This window comes from Macaca nemestrina, chromosome 20 (genome assembly GCF_043159975.1).
Source record: "Macaca nemestrina isolate mMacNem1 chromosome 20, mMacNem.hap1, whole genome shotgun sequence".
Taxonomy (NCBI): domain Eukaryota; kingdom Metazoa; phylum Chordata; class Mammalia; order Primates; family Cercopithecidae; genus Macaca; species Macaca nemestrina.
The window spans coordinates 62,398,448-62,424,212 of NC_092144.1; the positions used below are offsets into that span (position 1 = coordinate 62,398,448).

Consider the following 25,765-nt stretch of genomic DNA (forward strand, 5'->3'; position numbering starts at 1 on the left):
TGGGTAGTTGAAATTAAGAGAATGGTGATGACTTTTAACCAGCAAGCTGCCTTCAGGCACTTGTTTAACAAAGACACATCCTGCACAACCCAAAATCCATTAAACCTTGAGTCACCACAGCACATGTCTCTTGCAAGGACAAGGTTGGGGGTGGGGTCACAGATTAACAGCATCTCAAATACAGAACAAAATGGAGTCTCATGTCTACTTCTTTCTATATAGATACAGTCACAGGCTGATCTCTTTCCTTTCCCCACATTAACCAGGATAGTCTCGATCTCTTGACCTTGGGATCCGCCTGCCTCGGCCTCCCAAAGTGCTGGATTACAGGCGTGAGCCACAGCGCCCGGCCTGCTTCCTCTATTTTTAAAGGCGAGATAAAATTGGCTTTATCTTTCTATTTGCAACAGATCACCACTGTCCCTCAGGGTCTACCTGCATCCTTCTGATATTGAACCTTGTGGTTCTATCACTTTGACCATATAATCGAGGATAATGTCTATCTAAAGATCCTTAACTAGACCACATTTGCAGACTCCCTTTTGACATATCCAGTAACACATGTTACAGGGATGAGGATATGAAAACATATCCAGTAACAGGTTACAGGGATGACCTGTGCAACCATCATATTTTCTGAGAGTACACTATTTTTTTTCTCCTGTCCTCAAGCCACCCTCCTTCCTCATTGCTACCATACAGTGATTGGCTTAAAAGAAGAAAAATGTATTCTTCTACAATTCTGTAGGTAACATATCTAATATGGGTCCACAGTTCTGTGATTCTTCATGAATCTCCCAAGGTGCTGCGATTACAGGCCTCAGATACCACATCCAGCCTGTAACTTTAATTTCCTTTTCTTCCTTTATTTCACTGGCTGGAACTTTTCATACTGTGTAGAATAGTAGTGATAAGAGTGGACTTCCTTGCCTCATTCTCTACCCCTGGGGGAATCTTTATGTCTTTCACCAGAATGTATGATGGTCCTTTATGAATTGCTGGGTGATCTTGAGTTGAGGAAATGTCCCATGATACTGTTTTCCATACAGACTGCAGTCTCGTTTTTCTGAAAAATAACTTTTTTTATTGGCAACCTTCAAAAGTGATATTCACAAGACTTAGAACAAGGGCAGAAACCCCCAGACAGATGGTTTTTTCTTTTCTTTCTTTCTTTCTCTCTCTCTCTCTCTCTCTCTCTCTCTCTCTCTCTCTCTCTCTCTCTCTCTCTCTCTCTCTTCTTTCTTTCTTTCTTTCTTTCTTTCTTTCTTTCTTTCTTTCTTTCTTTCTTTCTTTCTTTCGTCTTTCTTTTTGAGAGATAGTTTTGCTCTTGTTGCTCAGGCTGGAGTGCAATGGCACATCTTGGCTCACCTCTGCCTCCCAGGTTGTAGTGATTTTCCTACCTCAGCCTCCCAAGTAGCTGGGATTACAGGCATGCACCACCACACCCAGCTAATTTTTTTTTTTATTTTTAGTAGACGGGGTTTCTCTATGTTGTTCAGGCTGCTCCCAAGCTCCCAACCTCAGGTGATCCACCTGCCTCAGCCTCCCAAAGTGCTGGATAACAGGCATGAGCCATGGCACCCAGTGTTTTTTTTTTTAATTTTAATTCATCAGGCTGGAGCAGAGTTTAAACCAAGCTGGAGTTACCATTCCAGCTCTGGCCACAACCTGATCTCTACATCTTGGCCTTCTTTGCATTGGCTGGAAGCTGACTCACTTCACCCAAGGGCCTAGTTCAACCGCAGTCATGCTTTCCGCAAGTTTGAGCATCCCTCGCTCCTGGTGCTGGCAATGCCACTCAGTCATGGACTGGAGCATCCACTTGGTCCGGCACTTGCACAAATAGAAGCCGTAAACGACAACCTCGGTGAGGTCTGAAGACTCCAGAGCCTTCCGCATGAGCATGATCTTGCTCACCTGCTCGATGTAAGGGATTTGAGATCCGTCCGGGCCGAACATGGCTTCCAGCAGCCGCATCTGGACCAGGAGCACCTCTGGATCTTTCAAATCCTCAGGAAGTTTCACCCATGGCAGGGTATTTCTACGTCTGGGATTGTTCCCACCTTGTAACCCTCACAACAAAAACTATGCTCCTGCGCGAACCGGGCGTAAGCGTTCATCAGAATTTTCAATTCCCACCAAATGTATGAAGATTACAATTTCTCCACAACCTTGCTTGTGAAGCAGGTTCACTGCACACTGGTTACCAATGTGTTTGAGTTGAGTGAGAAATCTTGCCGTGCACACACAGTAAGTTACAGGAAGTGAATTTCTTTTTTTTTTTTTTTTTTTTTTTTTTTTTTGAGACGGAGTCTCGCTGTGTCTCCCAGGCTGGAGTGCAGTGGCGTGATCTCGGCTCACTGCAAGCTCCGCCTCCCGGGTTCACGCCATTCTCCCGCCTCAGCCTCCCAAGTAGCTGAGACTACAGGCGCCCGCCACCACGCCCGGCTAGTTTTTTGTATTTTTAGTAGAGACGGGGTTTCACCATGTTAGCCAGGATAGTCTCGATCTCCTGACCTCGTGATCCACCCGCCTCGGCCTCCCAAAGTGCTGGGATTACAGGCTTGAGCCACCGCGCCCGGCCTGTGAATTTCTTACTTATAGATTGGCAGCAAGGGACAACAGATGCCTGGGGTTCGTGCATGCTGCTCCCGAAGGTTCAGGAAAACCACCCAGTGCAGATTCAGTCTCTGTGTGTGCTCCACTTGCATCACAGCTGAGGGAGGCTGGAAGGCAGCCCAGCCCAAGTTTCATGCTCCAGGGATGTATGGTGCGTTTGCCTAAAACAATGAAGGGCATCCTGTTCTGGGGGGACTGGAACAGATCCTGCCCTTCTCTGGTCAGGGTGTACAGGATCCTGTCCTTCCTCTCAGGATGTTGCTTTTCTAGAACATTCTGTATTCATTCTTTTGAACTACAAGTGAGAAGTCAGACGCAACTGGGCCAGTTCAACCCCACTTGAGTGCTGTCTTGCAGTCTCCCCACCAACTCAGTATCCCCTTTAATAAAGCTAGTCCATTCACGTCTGCACTGACCTTCCTGGATCTGGAAGAAGAGGCTGGTCTCAGGAGACTGAAGTAATACGTTGACTGGCAGAATCTCGGTGCAACATCATTGAGGTACAGCCAGTTGCATTTCACTAGGCTCAAGAGTATAGCTGTCTCAAGCAGGATAACCAGGCCTGCCTGGAGCAGTGCCATAGTCCAGGATCCCAGTGACCTAGGTGAGGAGTTGCTATTCAGGTCAAATAAATTTTCTTCAGGTGACCCCACTGTCTCCAGCCAATAGTCCTGCTTGTGGGTCTTATGTATTTGTATTTCAATAATACTTGAGGTCCTGATGTGGGATTCTTACCTCCTGTGCACAGTGACTCATGCCTATAATTTGAGTACTTTGGGAGTGTAGACAGAAGGATCACTTGAGGTCAGAACTTGGACACCTGGCTGGGCAACAAAGTGAGACTCCATCTCTACAAAGTAATAATGATATAAAACTAAAAAATTAGCACAGTCCAATGTCACAGGCCTGTACTTCCAGCTACTTGGGAGGCTAAGGTAGGAGGCGACCATGACCCCAGGAAGTCAAGGTTGTAGTGAGCTATGATTGTGCCACTGCACTCCAGCCTGGGTGTCAGAGTGAGACCCTGTCTTCAAAAAAAAAAAAAAAAAAAAGTCTTAAACTAAATAATTTATACCTATTTTTAACAGTTATTGGCTTTTTTTAAAAAGAAAGAGTTGTTGACCTAACTTCACACTGGCCTTAGTCCTCTAAGCCCAAAGTAGTGTCCCTGGGAAAGTTTCTGGAATTGAGCACAGGGTTGACCTCACCCTCTGGAGTGAATGGGGAATGTAAATGAAAAGTATTTCTATTCTGTGAGCCACCGCGCCCGGCCTTGTCTTTCTTTTCGCATTCTTTTCACTCTCTCTTCTCTCTCTGCTTCCAGAGTACCTGGGACTTAAACTTTATTTTAATAGCAGGAATTCTCCTGGATCTAATCACCAACCGATTTTGCTCTGCCCCAGCAATATCAGTTTCCAGACTGCTGAGCAGATCTCGCTTCCAAAACCCTAAGACAGGATCGCAGAGTCAGGCTGACAGTAGCACAGGCCCCGTCCTGGGCCCGCCCTGTCCCTGCCCCGCCCTGTCCCTGCCCCGCCCTGTCCCTGCCCCGCCCTCGGCTCCCGGCCCCGCCTGTAGGATGCGCGCGCAATTGCCTGCAGACCCGGAAGTCGAGATCGTAGAGTGGACATTTCATGCGCTTTTTCCTGTAGACCCGGCAGCCGATTGCGTGGAAAGACCGTCTAGCCTCCCCGCGTGAGTTTGTCTTTGTCTAGATTAAATTTAGGCTGCCCAGTTCCTCTGTGCTTCTACACCCGCGATCTGAGGGTTTATGCAGACCTTGAAGTCCCGGCACAGCTCCATCCATTCCGAGTAAATTCAGGCGTCCTCTGGAGAGTCTGGAGGTCGCTTCCCTGCGTCTTAAAACCGATTGGAGGCTTCGGGGCCGGGCGCGGTGGCTCACGCCTGTAATCCCAGCACTTTGCTATTTTTTTTTCCATTTTTTTGGTAATTATTTCAGTCTGTAGTTGGTTGAATCCATTGATGTGGACCCCAGAGATACCAAGGGCTGACTTTAGACTCTATCTGCTCGTTATTCACTTAATAGTCTTTTTTTTTTTTTTTTTTTTTGAGACGGAGTCTCGCTCTGCCTTCAGGCTGGAGTGCAGTGGCCGGATCTCAGCTCACTGCAAGCTCCGCCTTCCGGGTTCCCGCCATTCTCCTGCCTCAGCCTCCCGAGTAGCTGGGACTACAGGCGCCCGCCACCTCGCCCGGCTAGTTTTTTGTATTTTTTGGTAGAGACGGGGTTTCATCGTGTTAGCCAGGATGGTCTCGATCTCCTGACCTCGTGATCCGCCCGTCTCGGCCTCCCAAAGTGCTAGGATTACAGGCTTGAGCCACCGCGCCCGGCCAATAGTCTTTTTTTTTTTTTGAGTCTGAGGTTTGCTCTTGTTGCCCAGGCTGGAGTGCGATGGCGTGATCTCAGCTCACTGCAACCTGCGCCTCCCTGAGTCAAGGGATTCTCCCGCCTCGGCCTCCCGAGTAGCTGGGATTACTGGCATGCACCAACATGCCTCTCTAATTTTGAATTTTTAGTAGAGGTGAGGTTTCACCATGCTGGCCAGACTGGTCTCCAACTCCCGACCTCAGGTGATCTGCCTGCCTCATCCTCCTGAAGTGCTGGGATTACAGACATGAGCCACCGCACCTGGCCAATAGTCTTCTTTTTGATGAGATCCACCTTTATAGTATCTCAGTGTGTTTTTTTTTTATGTAATCTTTTTTTCCCCCCGCTTAACAATGCCCTCCACGCACATGAGTATTGATGCTGACAATTTGGATATGCCAGTGAGAAGCTGTAACATGGAGTCTTTAAGTGGAATTAATAGGATTCAGTACTGATGGAGGTTTCAGGCATCCACTGGAGCTCTTGGAACATAGTGCACACCGATAAAAGGATTCTACTATATTCTGTATCTAGAATTGAGCGCTGTGATCCACAGAGGGCTGAGGGGCGTGTGCTCTGTATGAGGTTTGGTCAGGATGATTAAGTCAGTGCTTTTTTTTTCCGAGATGGAGTTGCACTCTGTCGCCTAGGCTGGAGTGCAGAGTCACAATCTTGGCTCACTACAACCACTGCCGCTGGGATTCAAGCAATTCTCCTGCCTCAGCCTCCCGAGGAGCTGGGATTACAGGTGCCTGGCACCATTCCCAGCTAAGTTTTGTATTTTTAGGAGAGACGGGGTTTCACCATCTTGGCCAGGCTGGTCTTGAACTCCTGTCCTCGTGATCCACCCGCCTTGGCCTCCCAAAGTGCTGGGATTACATGTGTGAGCCACCGCGCCTGGCCTCTTTTTTTCTTTTTCTTTTTTTAAGACGGAGTTTCACCCTGTCGCCCAGGCTGGAGTGCAATGGTGCGATCTCAGCTCACTGCAACCTCTGCCTCCTAAGTTCAAGGGATTCTCCTGCCTCAGCTTCCCGAGTAGCTGGGATTACAGGCCCGTGCCACCACACCCAGCTAATTTTTTGTATCTTTAGTAGAGATGGGGGTTTCCCTATGTTGGCCAGGCTGGTCTCATGGTCTGCCTGCCTCGGCCTCCCAAAGTGCTAGGATTACAGGTGTGAGTCATGGCGCCTGGCCAAGTCTGTGCTTTTAAGGGGAGCTTAGTCCAGCCCAGCTCCACACTGCTGCAGCGTGTGTGTTGCTCACCAAGAGAGGAGAGAGTTTTGAGGAAGGGAGTCAAAAACTTACTTGTTGATTTTCCTGTAGGAGATCAACAGTGGGCAGCAGAGGACCATCAAGGGTGAGGTCTTCCCTTTTTGTGGATGAAGGGGTGGCCTGCCCCTCCACACCTGTGGGTGGGTGTTTGTTGTTAGGTGGAACGAGAGACTTGAGAAAAGAAATGAGACACAGAGACAAAGTATAGAGAAAGAAAAAGTGGGCCCAGGGGACCGGCGCTCAGCTTACAGAGGACCCACGCCGGCACCGGTCTCTGAGTTCCCTTAGTATTTATTGATAATTATCTTTACCATCTTAAAGATAAGGGAGTGGCTGGACAATAGGATCATTGTAGGGAGGAAATCAGCAGTAAGATTTATGAACAAAAATCTCTGTGACATGAATAAGTTTAAAGGAAAATGCTGTGCCTTGAGATGCATATGCAAACATCTCCATAAATCTTTCAGCAGCATTGTTTCAGCCTATCACATGGGGAGAAACCTTGGACAATACCTAGCTTTCCTAGGCAGAGGTCCCTGCGACCTTTGGCCTTAAGAGAATGGTGATGACTTTTAACCAGCAAGCTGCCTTCAGGCACTTGTTTAACAAAGACACATCCTGCACAGCCCAAAATCCATTAAACTTTGAGTCACCACAGCACTTGTCTCTTGCAAGAACAAGGTTGGGGGTAGGGTCACAGATTAACAGCATCTCAAATACAGAACAAAATGGAATCTCTTAGGTCTACTTCTTTCTTTTTTTTTTTTTTTTTTTTGAAACGGAGTCTGGCTCTGTCACCCAGGCTGGAGTGCAGTGGCGCGATCTCGGCTCACTGCAAGCTCCACCTCCCGGGTTTACGCCATTCTCCTGCCTCAGCCTCCCGAGTAGCTGGGACTACAGGCGCCCGCCACCTCGCCCAGCTAGTTTTTTGTATTTTTTAGTAGAGACGGGGTTTCACCGTGTTAGCCAGGATGGTCTCGATCTCCTGACCTCGTGATCCGCCCGCCTCGGCCTCCCAAAGTGCTGGGATTACAGGCTTGAGCCACCGCGCCCGGCCAGGTCTACTTCTTTCTATATAGACACAGTGACAGGCTGATCTCCTTCTTTTCCCCACATTTCCCCCTTTTCTTTTCAACAAAACCACCATTGTCATCATGGCTCGTTCTCGTTGGTCACTGTCTCTTTGCAACTGTTGGGTATACCTGCCTACTAACAGCAGACAGAACAGGCACACAAGGATTAATATGAAATTTACAACAGCAGTACTTTAGATGGTCTTAAACGAAGTGACAGTGTTAAGATTTGCGAGGCCATCAGCAACTCCTGCAATTGCCTCAGTTTTTGGTATCAACACAGAGATCACATACTTCACAAACTAATAAAATATCACAAAACAAGTGGAGGCAGGATGAGATCACAGGATGGTGTTAAAATTAAAATTAAAAATGAAATTTTGGGCATGCATAGTCATTGATAACATTTTATCAGGAAACAGGGTTTGAGAGCAGACAACCTGTCTGACCAAAATTTATTAGGTGGGAATTTCCTCATCCTAAGAAGCCTGGGAGCGCTATAGGAGGCTGGGGCTTATTTCATCCCTTGGGCTTCAACCGTAAAAGGTGGCACGCTTCCAAGGGGGTCGTTTATAGGCCTACCCTCAGAGCGCATTCTCTTTCTCAGGGATGTTCCTTGCTGAGAAAAAGAATTCAGCGATATTTCTCCTATTTGCATAAGAAAAGAGAAGAAATATGGCTCTGTTCCGTCCGGCGGCCAGTTCAAGGTTACCTCCCTTGTTTCCTGAACATCACTGTTATCTTATTCTTTTTTCAAGATGCCCAGATTTCATATTGTTCAAACACACATGCTCCACATACCATTTGTGCAGTTAAGGCAATCATCACAGGGTCCTGAGGTGACATATATCCTCCTCAGCTTACAAAGAAGATGATAGAATTAAGAGACCTAAGTAAAGGCATACATAAGAAATTACAAAAGTATTAATTTTGGAGAACTATTAAATGTCCATGAAATCTTCACATTTTATGTTTTTCTGCCGTGGCTTCAGCCAGTCCCTGCGTTCAAGGTCCCTGACTTCCCGCAACATTCTCTTTCCCTTTTCCTCTATATAAATGTGCCATGGCGATGAAGGCTTGTTCGTTCTCTCGATTTTGACGCAGGATTCTTCGACTGGTCTGGCACACTAAAAACAAGCCGATTAAACAGAGACACATAATTCCAAAATTTACGCAGTAGAGTTCCCAATAGACTGAATCCAAGTCGTGGGGTTTAATCCATAAAGATGTTTTGCCACTTGATCTAATGCCTCAGCTCCAGGCACAATATTTAAGTGACCTTGAGAGGCTTCAAAAATTTGTTCTTTTAATTTAGAAATATCCAAAGTGAGATTATCTTCTCTTCCCTGTAGATGGCATCTAACCATGTCCCAGTGATGTTTAGACTCATTATAAACTTGGGGTGTAATACGAAAATCTGACGTATTCCAGTCACACTGTAACTGGAAACGATGTTCTAAGCTCATAAGCCTATCTCCCATCCAAATGACTGTTTGTCTAAGATCATTAATTTGATTTGCCAATTTTTGATCGATACCAGATTGTGAATTCCACAACCTTGTGGAATTCTTTTGTCAATTGTCAACAAAGCTTACTGTCTGAACAGAAGAGTGCAATGTAACTCCTGTCACAGCGGCTGTAGCTGTGACTGAAAAGTCTTGTAAATAGTTTACCTGTGGTTTGAGTGACATTCCGCTTACCATGTGATAAGTAAATCTACTGGTGGGACTGACAGTAGGTACTTCTACCAACCAATTTTGAATAGCAGGCGTTAAACATCCTGGTGCTCTCCCTAGGCAAATAGGAGGATAACGATACCCAATGGAAATATTTATCATTATTCGTTCTTCCTCCGGTTTGGCAGGGCAACGATCATCTGTGGGACCAGGAACCCACACACTATTATTAACATATACTTCAATAGGATTCTCCATCCATGTAACGGCCCGAATTAAGGGCGGGAAGGGCACATAGGCCCAGTAGGTATAATTAGCTGCAGCTGCTCCTGCAGGCATGGGGAGACTTACCACCGTTGATACAATCATTAAAGCTGTAAGCAGCATTTTTTCTGGGGTTTGTGTCACCTTTGTGCTAGCTAGGCTTTTTCCAGCTAACGGTGTCAGCTTCTTTAACTGTGCCTAGGTTGGCAGCGCCGCCTTCTTGGTGCGTGGCGACTTCATCCGTTCTTCTGATATCACCACTTGGTTCATCTTGCGAGTCAATGGTGCTTGATTGCAGTGTTTCAGTCTCCGTGGAGGCGCTTTTCTTTGCATCTCTGATGGGTTCATTGTAGAACTTCAAATGTCTAGTGGGTATCCAAACAGGAAGCTGATTTTCTCCTGGTGAAACACAAGCAAAACCTCTTCCCCAGGTTATCACCTTCCCTATTTCCCATGTCTTATTTTTGTTGTCTTTCCACCAATCAGTTTTCCTTCATGTGGGCTGTTCTTTTTACCAGTAAGATGTTTTTCTGCAGAAGTAGTAGTCTGATTTCTATAAATGTTTAAAAAATTTGAAGTATAGAGTGCTAGATTAAGCTGCATCTGAGGAGTGGTACACTCTTTACTGTCTCCCCCTTCTTTTTGTTTAACTAACTGAGTTTTGAGTGTTCTATTAGTTCTTTCAAATATGGCCTGTCCTTGGGAATTATAAGGAATTCCTGTTGTATGTGTAATATTCCACTGATTTAAGAATTTTTGGAAAGCTTTACTATAATAACCTGGTCCATTGTCAGTTTTAATTTTTTTCTGGAACTCCCATTACAGCAAAACAAGATAATAAATGTTTTTTAACATGGGAAGTACTTTCTCCTGTCTGGCAGGTTGCCCATATGAAATGTGAATAAATGGCCGGGCGCGGTGGCTCAAGCCTGTAATCCCAGCACTTTGGGAGGCCGAGACGGGCGGATCACGAGGTCAGGAGATCGAGACCATCCTGGCTAACACGGTGAAACCCCGTCTCTACTAAAATACAAAAAAAATTAGCCGGGCGAGGTGGCGGGCGCCTGTAGTCCCAGCTACTCGGGAGGCTGAGGCAGGAGAATGGCGTGAACCCGGGAGGCGGGGCTTGCAGTGAGCTGAGATCCGGCCATTGCACTCCAGCCTGGGCAACAGAGCTAGACTCTGTCTCAAAAAAAAAAAAAAAGAAATGTGAATAAGTATCAACTGTTACATGAACATATGATAATTTTCCAAATGAAGGTACATGGGTAACATCCATTTGCCACAATGCATTAGGACGCAGACCTCTGGGACTAACTCCTGCCTCTTGAGTGGGCAGGTGTAGTACTTGACACTGGGTGCAGTGTTGTACAATATCTTTTGCCTGTTTCCATGTGACATCAAATTTGTTTTTTAACCCTGCTGCATTTACATGAGTCAAAGCATGAAGTTCTCAGGCTTTTATGAATGCAGAGGATACCAGTAAGTCACCTTGTTCATTTGCTTTAATTTAGTTAAAGGTCCTGGTAAATTAGTGTGTGCTCGAATATGAGTAATACAAAATGGGAAATTCCTTTTTCTTACAGTTTGTTGTAATAAATTGAACAGCTGGTTTAACTGATCATCCATGCTATATTTAATTAGAGCTGTCTCAACATCCCTTGTAGCCTGTACTACATATGCAGAATCTGATATAATATTAACAGGTTGATTAAAATCTTGTAACACTGTAATGACTGCAACCAACTCTGCCCTTTGAACTGATTGAGATTGAGTTTTGATTACTCGCTCTTTTGGCGCTGTGTAAGCTGCTTTTCCATTGCTGGAACTGTCAGTAAATACTATCAGGGCATTTTCTAAAGGTTCATGTCTGGTAATTTTAGGTAAAATCCAAGTAGTCAGTTTTAAAAACTGGAAGATTTTTGTTTTTGGGTAATGGTTATCAATAATTCCCACAAAATCAGCAAGATCAGTCTGCCATGCACCAGAATCGATAAAGGCTTGTCTAACTTGTTCCCTGTTTAAAGGAACAACTATTTTGTCTGGGTCATTTCCACACAATTTTATTATTCGTAATCTTGCCTGACCAATTAATGTAGCTCTTTGATCCAAGTACAATGTAAAAGTCTTAATTGTACTGTGAGGAACGAATGACCACTCCACAAGATCAGTATTTTGAACAATGGTGCCTGTTGAAGAATGTGTAGTAGCAAAAATCAAAAGTTGGAGGGGGTCTAAGGGATCTATTCTACTTATTTGCGCTGACTGAATTTTTTCTTCCACTAATTTAATTTCTTTTGTTGCCTCTGGGGTTAATGTTCTTTTACTATTTAAGTCTGGATCTCCTCTTAGGATAGAGAACAAATTTGACATGGCATAAGTAGGAATGCCTAGAGTTGGCTGAATCCAATTAATATCGCCTAACAATTTTTGAAAGTCATTCAATGTTTTTAATGTGTCTTTTCTTATTTCTATTTTTTGTGGCTTAATTTTTCTATTTTTCTATCTGCATCCCTAAATAATGAAAAGGAGCAGAGGTTTGGATCTTATCAGATGCTATTGTTAGTCCTGCACTGACAACCTCTGCGTGCAGAAATGTGTTACAGTCAATTAATTTGTCTCTTGTTTTTGCAGCACACAAAATATCATCAACATAGTGAATGATATAACAGTCTGAAAACTTGTCTCTAACTGGTTGAAGGACTTGACCTACGAAAGTTTGACAAATAGTTGGACTATTAAGCAATCCCTGAGGTAATACTTTCCACTGAAACCTGGTGACTGGTTCTTTATTATTTATGGCTGGTATAGTAAAGGCAAATTTTTCACAATCTTGCTCTGCCAGAGGAATGGTAAAAAAGCAATTCTTTAGATCAATTATAATTAAAGGCCAGTCTTTTGGGATCATGGCCAGAGAGGGCAATCCGGGTTGAAGAGGCCCCATGGGTTGAATTACAGCATTTACGGCTCTTAAGTCCATTAACATACGCCATTTGCCTGATTTTTTTTTTCTGAATTACAAATACAGGAGAATTCCAGGGCGAGAATGAAGGCTCAATGTGTCCCTTTTCTAATTGTTCCTTTGTTAATAAATGTAAAACCTCCAGTTTTTGCTTCGGTAGCGGCCACTGATTTACCCATACGGGTTTTTCTGTTTTCCTAGTTAATGGAATGGGTTTAGGAGGCTCTACAGTGGCCGCCCCTAAAAAGGATACCCTATTCCTTTTCTTTCTTGATTTTTTCCAGTCTCAATTGGGACTTTAATGCCATTTTCATTTTTTCCTAATCCCTTTCCTGGTATATATCCCATCTTAGTCATGATTTTTTGACTTGTGGGGCTGTTTAATGGAGCGGGCATAATGATTTCCACACCCCATTGTTGTAATAAATCTCGACCCCATAGATTAACAGGAATTGAAGTAATCATTGGCTGAACAGTACTTTCTTGATTATCTGGTCCTAAACAATGTAAAATCATTGTACTTTCATACACTTCTGAAGCTGTGCCTACACCGACAAGTCTTGTAACACTCTTTTGTTTAGGCCAATTTTTTGGCCACTGATTTAAAGCAATGACAGAGGTATCTGCTCCAGTGTCTACCAACCCTTCAAACTGTTTTCCTTGAATAATGGCCTTACACACAGGTCTGCTCTCAGAGACCTGACTTGCCCAATATGCAGCCTTTCCTGCCGGATCAGTGCTTCCAAACCCTCCTGTTCTTCTTATCTTACTGTTTCCAACTTTAATATATGGTAGGAGTAATAATTGAGCGATCCTGTCTCCTGGGCTGGCACTCCAAGGAATTGAGGAACTAATAACCAATTGAATTTCGCCTTTACAGTCTGAATCAACCACATCAGTATGAATTTGAACTCCCTTTAGATTTAAACTTGATCTTCCTAAGATTAGTCCTACAGTCCCCTCAGGCAATGGGCCGTATACCCCTGTGGGGATTTTTCGAGGAGGCTCCCCTGGAAGCAGACTGCTTGGATGGTGCATAAATCTACCGCTGCATTGCCGCTTGTGGCGGGGGATAATTGCTGTATTGTGATAACTGGCTTATTCCCTGAGACACTTGTGACAGTGGGGGTTGTTGTTCCTGAAAACCCTGAGGAACAAAGGGCTGAATTTGGAATGCCCCAGTTTGTTGCAGGGCCTGAGGCCGGCCCCTCCTCTCGTTTCCTGACAGTGGTTGCCCATTTTTATCAAATTTAGAATGACATTGATGACCCCAATGTTTTCCCTTTTTACATCTTGGATATAGGCCAGGTGGCTCTTTATCTGTTGTGGTAGTAGCTTGAGTAGTTACATTTTGTTTATTTGAGACTAGACAATTCTTTTTTTTTTTTTTTTTTTTTTTTGAGACGGAGTCTCGCTCTGCCACCCAGGCTGGAGTGCAGTGGCGTGATCTCGGCTCACTGCAAGCTCCGCTTCCCGGGTTCACGCCATTCTCCTGCCTCAGCCTCCCGAGTAGCTGGGACTACAGGCGCCCGCCACCTCGCCTGGCTAGTTTTTTGTAGTTTTTAGTAGAGACGGGGTTTCACAGTGTCAGCCAGGATGGTCTCGATCTCCTGACCTCGTGATCCGCCCGTCTCGGCCTCCCAAAGTGCTGGGATTACAGGCTTGAGCCACCGCGCCCGGCCGACAATTCTTTTTTAGATGACCAATTTGACCACAATTATAACATTTTCCCCCAAATGCTCTAACTTGTCCTCCTGAAGCAACTCCTGTGATTGCTTGAGCCATAAGCATAGCTTTATGCATAGCTCCTCCAGTTCCATCGAAGGCTTTAACATACTCTGAGATTACATCTGATCCTGTGGGAACCCTTCCTTTTAATGGCTTAATGGCTGACTGACACTCAGGATTGGCGTTTTCATAGGCCATCAACTCCACTATGACCTTACGGGCATTCTCATCCGTAATTGACTTTTGAGCAGCATCTTGAAGTCTTGCTACAAAATCAGGGTAGGGCTCTTTAGAGCCTTGTCTTATTGTATTAAAGGAGGGGCAGGCAGTTCCTGGGTCTTGGATTTTCTCCCAGGGCCTTAAATGGCCTCATTTGGCATTATTACTTGTTGGACAACAGTGCTCCAATTTTGACCTATTCCTAATAGTTGATCTGCATCTATGTTAATTGGAGGATTGGCAGTCCTATTTCTTCGGACCTGTACTTGTGCCCCATCAATCCACCAAGTCTTAAATTGTAAAAATTGAGAGGGTGAGAGTGAGGATTTTGTCAGAATCTCCCAATCATAAGGAACGAGTCTATGTCCATGAGCAATGGAATCTAATAATGTTCTCATGTAAGGAGAGTTGGGTCCATACTGTTTTACTCCCTCTTTCATTTCTTTTAGCATTTTTATAGAAAAGGACTGATACCTGGCTTCAGTTACAGGAGGCTCTCCCTCTTGGGCCTCTTCTCCAGGTGGTCTTGCTTCTAATATTACCGGGAATTGCCACGCCTCAATATCTCCTTGTTTTCTTGCCTCATCAATAATTTTATGTAACGCACTACCCTGTGTACTAGGCGGTGCTGTAGGATTAAGTCTCATGGTGGGCGGCTGAGGATATGGCGCCCTGCCCTGTGGCACTGGAAATGTTCCTGGCTGTCCATACGGATTTTCTGGGGGCTGCCGATACTGCAGTTCGGCTGGCGGCCAGTATTGATAGGCTACTGGCGGCTGGGTCTTATTTTCTACTGGCTGATATTGTGGACACTGTATATGGATTGGCATTGCCATGACAGAGACTCTATCTTTTTCTATTTGATCTTCTTTTGCAGTTTGTACTTGTTTAACCTGCATTTGAGGTTGTAAAGTTACAGGCATCTGAGCTGCTGTAAGAGGAGTTGGCCATCGTGGTTTAGACTGTGATGGCTCTGCTAATTCTGGACCTTTTTCTTCTAATTTTAACGTCTCAGGATATACTACCTCCTGTAATTGATTATCATAAACATTTTGCATTGACCAAGCCATTACCGGCTCTGATACACATTTACAGTGTGAACTTTCCTTTCCGGGATTCTATCCCTGCCTCTTTTTCACAATCTACTGCACAGCTTTTAGGGACATCAGAAACTGGAACGCTATCTTCTGTTTGCAACGGTTCTAAAGCTACTTTAATAATGACCCAATCATTCCACACTGTAAGTGGGATGATTTTACCTTCCCTACTTGCTTGTTTCAATTCTTTGCCAATTTTTTCCCAGTCTTTTAGATCTAAAGTTCCCTGTTCTGGAAACCATGGACAAAACTGTTCTATTGTTTGAAATAGCGTAATTAGATTTTTGGTAGAGACTTTAACTCCCCCTCTTTTTTTTTTTTTTTTGAGACGGAGTCTTGCTCTGTTGCCCAGGCTGGAGTGCCGTGGCCGGATCTCAGCTCACTGCAAGCTCCGCCTCCCAGGTTCACGCCATTCTCCTGCCTCAGCCTCCCGAGTAGCTGGGACTACAGGCGCCCGCCACTTTGCCCGGCTAGTTTTTTGTATTTTTTAGTGGAGACGGGGTTTCACGGTGTTAGCCAGGATGGTCTCGATCTCCTGACCTCGTGATCCACCCGTCTCGGCCTCCCAAAGTGCTGGGATTACAGGCTTGAGCCACCGCGCCCGGCCAACTCCCCCTCTTTTTAAGAGAATTTTAATAAAGCTGCGATAAGAGGCATATTTACTTTTAGTTTGCCCCATTGTTACCCTAGGTTCTTCCGAGCGCACAAGCTTACTGCAAGGCTGACTGTAGACGTACTCAGGAGTCTCTTGGCGACTTGTCCTCAATGACCACGCTCCAGCGTACCTTCACCTTAGAGAAAAGCTCCCATGTTGGGCACCAGATGAAGGGGTGGCCTGCCCCTCCACACCTGTGGGTGTTTCTCGTTAGGTGGAACCAGAGACTTGACAAAAGAAATGAGACTCAGAGACAAAGTATAGAGAAAGAAAAAGTGGGCCCAGGGGATGGGCGCTCAGCTTACAGAGGACCCACGCCAGCACCGGTCTCTGAGTTCCCTTAGTATTTATTGATAATTATCTTTACCATCTTAAAAATAAGGGAGCGGCTGGACAATAGGATCATTGTAGGGAGGAAATCAGCAGTAAGACATTTGAACAAAAATCTCTGTGACATGAATAAGTTTAAAGGAAAATGCTGTGCCTTGAGATGCATATGCAAACATCTCCATAAACCTTTCAGCAGCATTGTTTCAGCCTATCACATGGGGAGAAACCTTGGACAATACCTAGCTTTCCTAGGCAGAGGTCCCTGGGTAGTTGAAATTAAGAGAATGGTGATGACTTTTAACCAGCAAGCTGCCTTCAGGTACTTGTTTAACAAAGACACATCCTGCACAGCCCAAAATCCATTAAACCTTGAGTTACCACAGCGCATGTCTCTTGCAAGGACAAGGTTGGGGGTAGGGTCACAGATTAACAGCATCTCAAATACAGAACAAAATGGAGTCTCTTATGTCTACTTCTTTCTATATAGACACAGTAACAGGCTGATCTCTTTCTTTTCCCCACACGTGAGGCTATGGCACAGGAAGTAGGTGTGTTGATTCTAAGCCCTAAACAGCATTATTTTTGATATTAGGATTCACTTTCAAAGAGACATATTATGCAAGGAAGCAACTCAGAAGAGGAAAGAAAAGAAGTCAGGAATGGCCCTCACTCATGTAAGGTAATATTCTCAGTGGATTCTTCTGTCTCTGTTTCTTCCTGAAATGCCAGGCCTTGGAGTTGCCAATCTCTGACTCTGAAGGATCCTGCCTGACTCATTTCATTGCACTTACCCATGGCTTCTTCCAGTTCCTTTCACTTCCACTTAAGATTCCAGTTGCCTATTACCCAGTGACATGAACTTGGGAAGAGGTCCCACTGGGCATGGACCTGCAAGGGGCTCACATCCAGACATGGAAGGAGATGGGATGAGGGCCCTGTGGTGTCAGTACTGTTGGGCAGCAGGGATTGTTCAGGGGCCACATCTGGATGCACTGAGAGTGTTCTGTGGACTAGGATTAGAGAAGCTGCATGTGGAATTCCTTTTTTTTTTTTTTTTTTTTTTTGAGACAGAGTCTCACTCTGTTGCCCAGGCTGGAGTGTGGTTTTGTGATCTCAGCCATTAGTATATGTGTACTACACATACTACACATACACATTAGTATATGTGTACTAATGTATATGAGTGTTAGTATATATAAGTGTGTACATGTGATATGTTTGCATGAATGCACAGATGAGCAAGCCTATAGTGTTTTATAAATAGCATGTCATAATTTTATATATATTTTTATCAGTTGAAATTATATCTATTCATCAGGATATTCAAATTTTTCTACATTATGTTAATGAGGCAATGGCTAAAAGAATCTTATAGTAATGTATTATGGGGATATCTATTATATATATGCACATATGATGAACTTTTAGGCAATTCCATGTTTTTTGTTTTTTGTTTTTTTTTTTTGAGACCGAGTCTCGCTCTGCCGCCCAGGCTGGAGTGCAGTGGCGGGATCTCAGCTCACTGCAAGCTCCGCCTCCCGGGTTCACGCCATTCTCCTGCCTCAGCCTCCCGAGTAGTTGGGACTACAGGCGCCCACCACCTCACCCGGCTAGTTTTTTGTATTTTTAGTAGAGACGGGGTTTCACCGGGTTAGCCAGGATGGTCTCGATCCCCTGACTTCGTGATCCGCCCGTCTCAGCCTCCCAAAGTGCTGGGATTACAGGCTTGAGCCACCGCGCCCGGCCGGCAATTCCATGTTTTTAATCCTTGAAGTTGTTTTGAATTTAGTGAATTAGGTAATTGTCAATTGATGCTGATCTGTTACTTAACTGTTTGGTTCTTTAGGTTTGATTCTCATGCTCAGAGACCTGGAATCTGGTGCTTACTCTGCTGTTTCAGCCCTCACACCTGGGGCAAGCTAGCGTGCATGTGAAAGAGTTGTCTCTTCAGTAAGATAGGAACAGATCATTCTTTCATTGGCTTTTGTTGCTATACCAGTTAGTTCATGTAAATCATTTAGAATAGTGCCTATCACATGGGAAGTGTTCTATTCAGCCATTGCTACTGTTAGCATCACAGTTTTCAGATTTTGGCCATTTTAAAATTTTATTATATTTTATTTTTTTTGAGACAGGGTCTCACCCTGTCACCCAGGCTGGCGTGCAATGGCACAGTCTCGGCTCACTGCAACCTCTGCCTCCCACGTTCAAGCCATTCTCCTGCCTCAGCCTCCTGAGTAGCTGGGATTAGAGGTGCACAACTCCATGCCCAGCTAATTTTTTGTATTTTTAGTAGAGATGGGGTTTCACCATGTTGACCAGGCTGGTCTTGAACTCCTGAGCTCCTGATCCACCTGCTTCGGCCTCCCAAAGTGCTGGGATTACAGGCGTGAGTCACCACCCACGGCCCAGATTTTGACCATTTTTAAAAACCACTATAGGTCGGATGTGGTAGCTCATGCCTGTAATCCCAGCATTTTTGTAGGCTGAGGTGGGAGGATTGCTTGAGCTTAGGGGTTTGAGACCAGCTTGGACAACCTGATGAGACTCTGTCTCTACAAAACATACAAAAATTAGCTGGGCATAGTGGTGTGAGCCTGTAGTCCCTGCTACTTGGGAGGCTGAGGTTAGAGGATTACTTGAGCCTGGGAGGCGGGGGTTTCAGTGAGTCGATATCACACCCCTGCATTCCAGTCTGGGAAACAGAGTAAGATCCTATCTCAAAAAGAGAAAGAGCACTGTAGACATTGTCATCTCTGAAGACACACTTGTATCTCAGGTAGATACTAAATATCACTAGATGTGTCAAAAATAATACCTCACATTTCTTTTTCTTTTTTTTTTTTTTTTTTTTTTTTTTTTTTTTTTTTTTGAGACGGAGTCTCGCGCTGTCACCCAGGCTGGAGTGCAGTGGCCGGATCTCAGCTCACTGCAAGCTCCGCCTCCCGGGTTCTCGCCATTCTCCTGCCTCCGCCTCCCGAGTAGCTGGGACTACAGGCGTCCGCCACCTCGGCTGGCTAGTTTTTTGTATTTTTTAGTAGAGACGGGGTTTCACCGTGTTAACCAGGATGGTCTCGATCTCCTGACCTCGTGATCCGCCCGTCTCGGCCTCCCAAAGTGCTGGGATTACAGGCTTGAGCCACCGCGCCCGGCCTCTTTTTCTTTTCTTTTCTTTTTTTTTTTTTTTTTTTTTGAGATGGAGTCTCGCTCTGTTGTGGAAGCTGGAGTACAGTGGTGCATTCTCGGCTCACTGCGAGCTCCATCTCCTGGATTCACGCCATTCTCCTGCCTCAGCCTCCTGAGTAGCTGAGACTATAGGCGCCCCCCACCACGCCTGGCTAATTTTTTGTATTTAGTAGAGATGGGGTTGCACCGTGTGGCCGGGATGGTCTTGATCTCGACCTCATGATCCACCCGCCTCTGTCTCCCAAAGTGCTGAGATTACAGGCGTGAGCCACCGCGCCCGGCAATAATACCTAACATTTCTGTAGAGATAACCCTGGTTTAATTTTTTGTTTGTATTACTTGTATTATCCACAAAATGAAACATGTACTCTGATTTAAAGAACGTCACCACTTCTTTTTTTTTTTTTTGAGACAAAGAGTCTCGCTTAGTCGCCCAGGCTGGAGTGCAATGGCGCGATCTCGGCTCACTGCAAGCTCCGCCTCCCGGGTTTACGCCATTCTCCTGCCTCAGCCTCCCGAGTAGCTGGGACTACAGGCGCCCGCCGCCTCGCCCGGCTAATTTTTTGCATTTTTAGTAGAGACGGGGTTTCACCGATGGTCTCGATCTCCTGACCTCGTGATCCGCCTGCCTCGGCCTCCCAAAGTGCTGGGATTACAGGCGTGAGCCACCGCGCCCGGCCAGAACGTCACCACTTCTTATGGAAAAGTGTAATAAAACACAATCACAGACACATAACTAACTCAAGAATATGTTAATGTGGATTTGTCACAATGCTCACTTCAATGCAGTCAATCCTTCCAACTATCTTCTCATTCTCTTTGAAGATAAGTACTCTCTCCATATCCTGTTTTTGAAATGTGGATTTCCTTTTAGGGACAATTGTTATTCAGGGATGTGGCCATAGAATTCTCTCAGGAGGAGTGGAAATGCCTGAACCCTGGGCAGAAAGCTTTATACAGGGATGTGATGTTAGAGAACTACAGGAACCTGATCTCCCTAGGTGAGGATAATGTTCCTCCAGAAGCCTGGATCTGCTCTGGTATATCTTTTTGCATTTTCTCTTGTCTGTCTCTTGGGAGCCCCTGCATTGCTTGACTGAGATTGAAACCTGTTGACTGAGAAATGAAAAGCATTATCCTTTCTGGACTTGAAATGTCCCCTTACACCAGCCTGATCAACATGGTGAAACCCCATCCCTACTAAAAATACAAAGATTAGTCAGGCATGGTGGTACATGCCTGTAGTCCCAGCCACTCGGGAGGCTGAAGCAGAAGAATTGCTTGAACCTGGGAGGCAGGGGCTGCAGTGAGCTGAGATCATGCCACTGCACTCAAGCCTGGGCGACAGAGTGAGACTCTGTCTCAAAAAAAAAAAAAAAAGTCCCCTTTCTTCAGATATTCTGCTTCCTTCATGATTCGTCATTGGTGGCACCACTGCTGAAGTAAGCATGAAACCTTATGACAGACTTAATAATTATTCAGTTCCCTGTTTTATACCCCTGTGCTTTTGATTCAGTAGTTCTTGAAAGGGGGCTTGATGTCTACATGTTACAATGTTCCCTCAGCATTCAGAAGGTGGCAGTCAGTGGATGAATTTGTGAAATATTCTTGATTAATTTGTAATAGGCTCTCTCTTACCTAAATATAGGGCTTGGACTTCGGAGATGCCACAGCACGCATTTATTCTTTCTTTTTATAAATAGGAATCTGTCTTCCTGACCTGAGTGTTATCTCCATTTTGGAGCAAAAGAGAGATCCCTGGACTCTGCAGAGTGATGTGAAAGTAGCAAACAATCCAAATGGCAGGGAGTACATCAAAGGTGTGAAAACAGGTGAGAATTCGGGTGGGCAGAGTGGAGGCCCCATAATTTTTGTTTTTTGAGACAGGGTCTCACTTTGTCATCTATGCTAGAGTGCAGTGGCAATCATAGCTCACAGCAGCCTTAAACTCCTGGACTTAGGGATGATCCTTCTGGCTGGTCTTCCAAAATGTTGGGATTACAGGCTTGAGCCACTATACTCTGCAAAGCCACACTATTACATAGTGTTTGGGAAACTGCAAGTGGGAGAATTCTGTGGGAAAACCAAAGTTGAAATCCTTTGAGTTGTGAACGACAATTGTCTTTGTTTTTTTTTTTTTTTTTTTGAGACGGAGTCTTGCTTGGTCGCCCAGGCTGGAGTGCAGTGGTGCGATCTCAGCTCACTGCAAGCTCTGCCTCCCGGGTTCACTCACGCCATTCTCCTGCCTCAGCCTCCCGAGTAGCTGGGACTACAGGCGCCCGCCACCACGCCAGGCTAGTTTTTTGTATTTTTTAGTAGAGATGGGGTTTCACCAGGTTAGCCAGGATGGTCTCGATCTCCTGACCTCGTGATCCACCTGTCTCGGCCTCCCAAAGTGCTGGGATTACAGGCTTGAGCCACTGCGCCTAGCCTGTTCTCTTGTTTTTAATGATTTCCCATGTTTGTTATCCTCATTCTTTTCACGTATTATTTTTCTCATTTTATTTAATTTTCTGTCTCTGTTATCTTTTATTTTTGTATCTGGAGTTTTATTTATTTATATATTTATTTGTTATTCTTTAAGCCATATTTTCTCATCTTTTCATAGGCCTTTATAGTAGTTTTTGGTTTAGGTTTGGGAAAACAACCACTTTTTTCAGTTATTTTTTATAATGTGCTGTGGGAGACCTTCTTGTAAGGGTATATGAACACTCGATTCTTTTCTGGGCTATATCTTTCCTGACTTTGTGAAAGTAGTATTACAAATGTCTACACTGCTGCTCTTAAATATCTTATTTTCCTTAAGAGACTTATCCCTGCTTTTTCACAGAAGCTGTTAGTTTCTCTTTTATTTGTCTGCTTATAATCTCTCTCAAGCTCTCCCATAGTTCCCCTGACTCCTGCAGATTCCAGATGCTCCAGTACATCACCTCACTCCCTTGTGTTTTCTGCAGTACCAACATGTTATACAAAGTATGCTGATACTGGCCGGGCACGGTGGCTCATGCCTGTAATCCCAGCACTTTGGGAGGCTGAGGCAGGTGGATCACGAGTCAGGAGTTTGAGACCAGCCTGACCAACATAGTGAAACCCCGTCTCTACTAAAATACATAAAGTTAGCCAGGCGTGGTGGCAGCCACCTGTAATCCCAGCTACTCGGGAGGTAGAATTGCTTAAACCCAGGAGGCAGAGGTTGTAGTGAGCTAAGATCACACCATTGCACTCTGGCCTGGGTGACAGTGTGAGACTCCATCTCAATAAAAGCAAAGTATGCTGATACTTTCAATGTCTGAGTCAAGTGATCCAGAATCTTGTTTTCTGTCAGACTTTAAACATGCCAGAATCATGGATTAAGTTCCAATGTTTTCTTGCTTTTCTAGAGAAGAGTTCTAAATTGGGAAGCAATGCAGGAAATAAGCCACTTAAAAATCAACATGGATTAACTCTTGAGTTACATCTGGCTGAATGGCAGCCACTTCAAGCTGTAAGGAATGTTTATGGATGTAAGCATGTTGAAAAATCTATCAGTGACAATTCTTCAGTTTTACCAGTTCAAATACATTTTTCCAATGTCAAAACCCATATTTGTAATAACTACAAAAATGATTTTGTTTTTTCTACAATACTCCCACAAGAACAGAAAATACACATTAGGGGAAAACCTTATGGATGTAAAGAGCATGGCAAAGTCTTCAGAGCATCTTCAAGCCTTATTAACCATCAAGTAATCCATATTGCAGATGTACCTTACAAACAAAGTGACTGTGGCGAGATGTTTAGTAGCAATTCAAACCTTGCACAACATCAAGGAATCCATACTGGAGAGAAGCCTTACAAATGTAATGAATGTGGCAAGGTCTTCAATCAGAATTCATACCTTGCACAACATCAGAAAATTCATACTGGAGAGAAACCTTACAATTGCAATGAATGTGACAAAGTCTTTAGTCACCATGCCTACCTTGCACAACATAGGAAAATTAATACTGGAGAGAAGCCTTACAAATGTAGTGAATGTGGCAGAGCATTTAATGTGTGTTCCAGTCTTACTGCTCCTCTTTTAATCCATACTGGAGAGAAACCTTATGATTGTAAGGAACGTGGCAAGGTCTTCAGTCACAAGTGTTCCCCAACCATTCATCGGACAATTCATACTACACAGAGACCATACAAATGTAAGGAATGTGGCAAGGGCTTTAGTCGAATTGCATTCCTTGTAAGGCATTGGAAAGTTCATACTGGAGAGAAACCTTACAAATGTAATGAGTGTGGCAAGGTCTTTATTGGCAATTCACGCCTTGCACGACATAGGAAAATTCATACTGGGGAGAAGCCTTGCAAATGTAATAAATGTGGCAAAGCATTTAGACAGTATTCAGATCTCACTGCCCATTTTCTAATCCATACTGGAGAGAAACCTTATGAATGTATAGAGTGTGGCAAGGTCTTCGGGCACAAGTCTTCCCTAACTTATCACTCTAGAATTCATACTGGAGAGAAGCCTTGCAAATGTAACGAATGTGGCAAGGTCTTCCGTCAGAATTCACACCTTGCACGACATAGAAAAATTCATACTGGAGAGAAGCTTTACAAATGTAATGAATGTGGCAAGGTCTTCAGTCAGAATTCACACCTTACACAACATAGGAATATTCATACTGGAGAGAAGGCTTACAGTTGTAATGAATGTGGCAAGGTCTTCAGTAGGAATTCACACCTTTCACGACATAGGAAAATTCATACTGGAGAGAAGCTTTATAAATGAAATGAATGTAGCAAGGTCTTCAGTCAGAATTCACACCTTGCACAGCATAGGAATATTCATACTGGAAAGAAGACATACAGTTGTAATGAGTGTGTTAAGGTCTTTAGTAAAAACTGAATCCTGGTACAACATTGGAGAATTCATACCAGAGAGAAACCTTAAAAATTTAGTGAAGCTGGCAGGGCACAGTGGCTTACACCTGTATGCCCATTACTTTGGGAGTCCAAGGTTGGTGGATGATGGGGTCAGGAGATCAAGACCATCCTTGCTAACATGGTGAAACCCTGTCTCTACTAAAAAAAAAAAAAAAAAAAAAATTAGCTGGCTATGGTGGCAGGTGCCTGTAGTCCCAGCAACTTGGGAGGCTGAGGCAGGAGAATGGCATGAACCTGGGAGGTCGAGCCTGCAGTGAGCCGAGTGAGCCACTGTACTCCAGCCTAGGCAACAGAGTGAAACTCCGTCTCAAAAAGAGAGAGAAAAAAAAATTTAGTGAAGCTGTCAGGCGTGGTGGCTCATGCCTTTAATCCCAGTACTTTGGGAGGCTGGGCCGGATCACCTGAGGTCGGAAGTTCGAGACCAGCCTGACCAACATGGAGAAATCCTTTCCCTACTAAAAATACAAAATTAGTTGGCTGAAGTGGCAGGCACCTGTGATTCCAGCTACTTGGGAGGCTGAGGCAGAATTGCTTGAACCCAGGAGGCCGAGGTTGTGGTGAGCCAAGATCGCACCATTGCACTCCAACCTGGGCAAGAGGAGCAAAAAAAAAAAAAAAAAATTGGTGAAGCCTTACAAAAGTAATAAATATGGCAAAGAATTTCTTACGAAATCAGGCGTCTCTATCCATCTGTTAATCCATACTAGAAGGAAACCTTACAAATGTAAAGAATACATGAAGGTCTCCAGGCTTATGTTTCCCCTGACCTCTCATCAAGAGAATTCACGCTGGTGATCGACTGTAAACATGTAACAAGTGTAGCAAGGTCTTCACTTAAAATATACACCTTGTAAACTATCTTAGAATCCACACTGGAGAGAAACCTTACAAATGAATGTGACATCTTCAAATAAAATGCACACCTGGCACAACATTGGAAAATTCATACTGCAGAGATAACTTTTAAATGTAATGAATGTGACAAGGTCAAAGTCACAATTCACTCCTTGTACATCAAAGAATTCATACTGGAGGCTGGGTGCAGTTGCTCATGCCTGTAATCCCTTTGGGAGGCCAAGGCAGATGGATCAGTTGAGGTCAGGAGTTTGAGACCAGTCTGACCGACATGTTGAAACCCCATCACTACTAAAAACAAAAAAATTAGTCAGGTGTGGTGGTGGGTGCCTGTAATCCCAGCTACTCAGGAGGCTGAGGCAGGAGAATCACATAAACCCGGGAGACGGAGTTTGCAGTGAGCCAAGAATGTGCTACTACACTCCAGCCTGTGTGACAGTGTGATTCCGTCCCCCCCCCCCCCAAAAAAAAGAATTCATACTGGAAGGAAGCATTACAAATGTAATGAATATGGCAGAGTATT

At 44.6% G+C, this 25,765-nt stretch overlaps 2 protein-coding genes across 2 annotated transcripts; one reads left to right on the plus strand and one right to left on the minus strand.

The window, feature by feature from the left end:
- Positions 1-1,713: 1,713 nt before the first annotated feature.
- LOC105496814 (developmental pluripotency-associated 5 protein-like) lies at positions 1,714-6,357 on the minus strand. The gene is made up of 2 exons (XM_071086210.1): positions 6,311-6,357; positions 1,714-2,047 (listed from the first exon to the last, which is right to left on the minus strand). The coding sequence occupies exons 1-2, from the start codon at positions 6,355-6,357 to the stop codon at positions 1,714-1,716; spliced, it is 381 nt and encodes a 126-aa protein (XP_070942311.1).
- LOC105497330 (zinc finger protein 534) lies at positions 4,230-25,701 on the plus strand. Its single transcript, XM_071086123.1, has 6 exons — positions 4,230-4,314; positions 11,925-12,044; positions 16,874-16,960; positions 20,342-20,507; positions 21,171-21,299; positions 22,848-25,701. Exons 3-6 carry the CDS (start codon positions 16,898-16,900, stop codon positions 24,230-24,232), a joined length of 1,743 nt encoding a protein of 580 aa, XP_070942224.1. The 5' UTR covers positions 4,230-4,314; positions 11,925-12,044; positions 16,874-16,897; the 3' UTR covers positions 24,233-25,701.
- Positions 25,702-25,765: the final 64 nt, after the last annotated feature.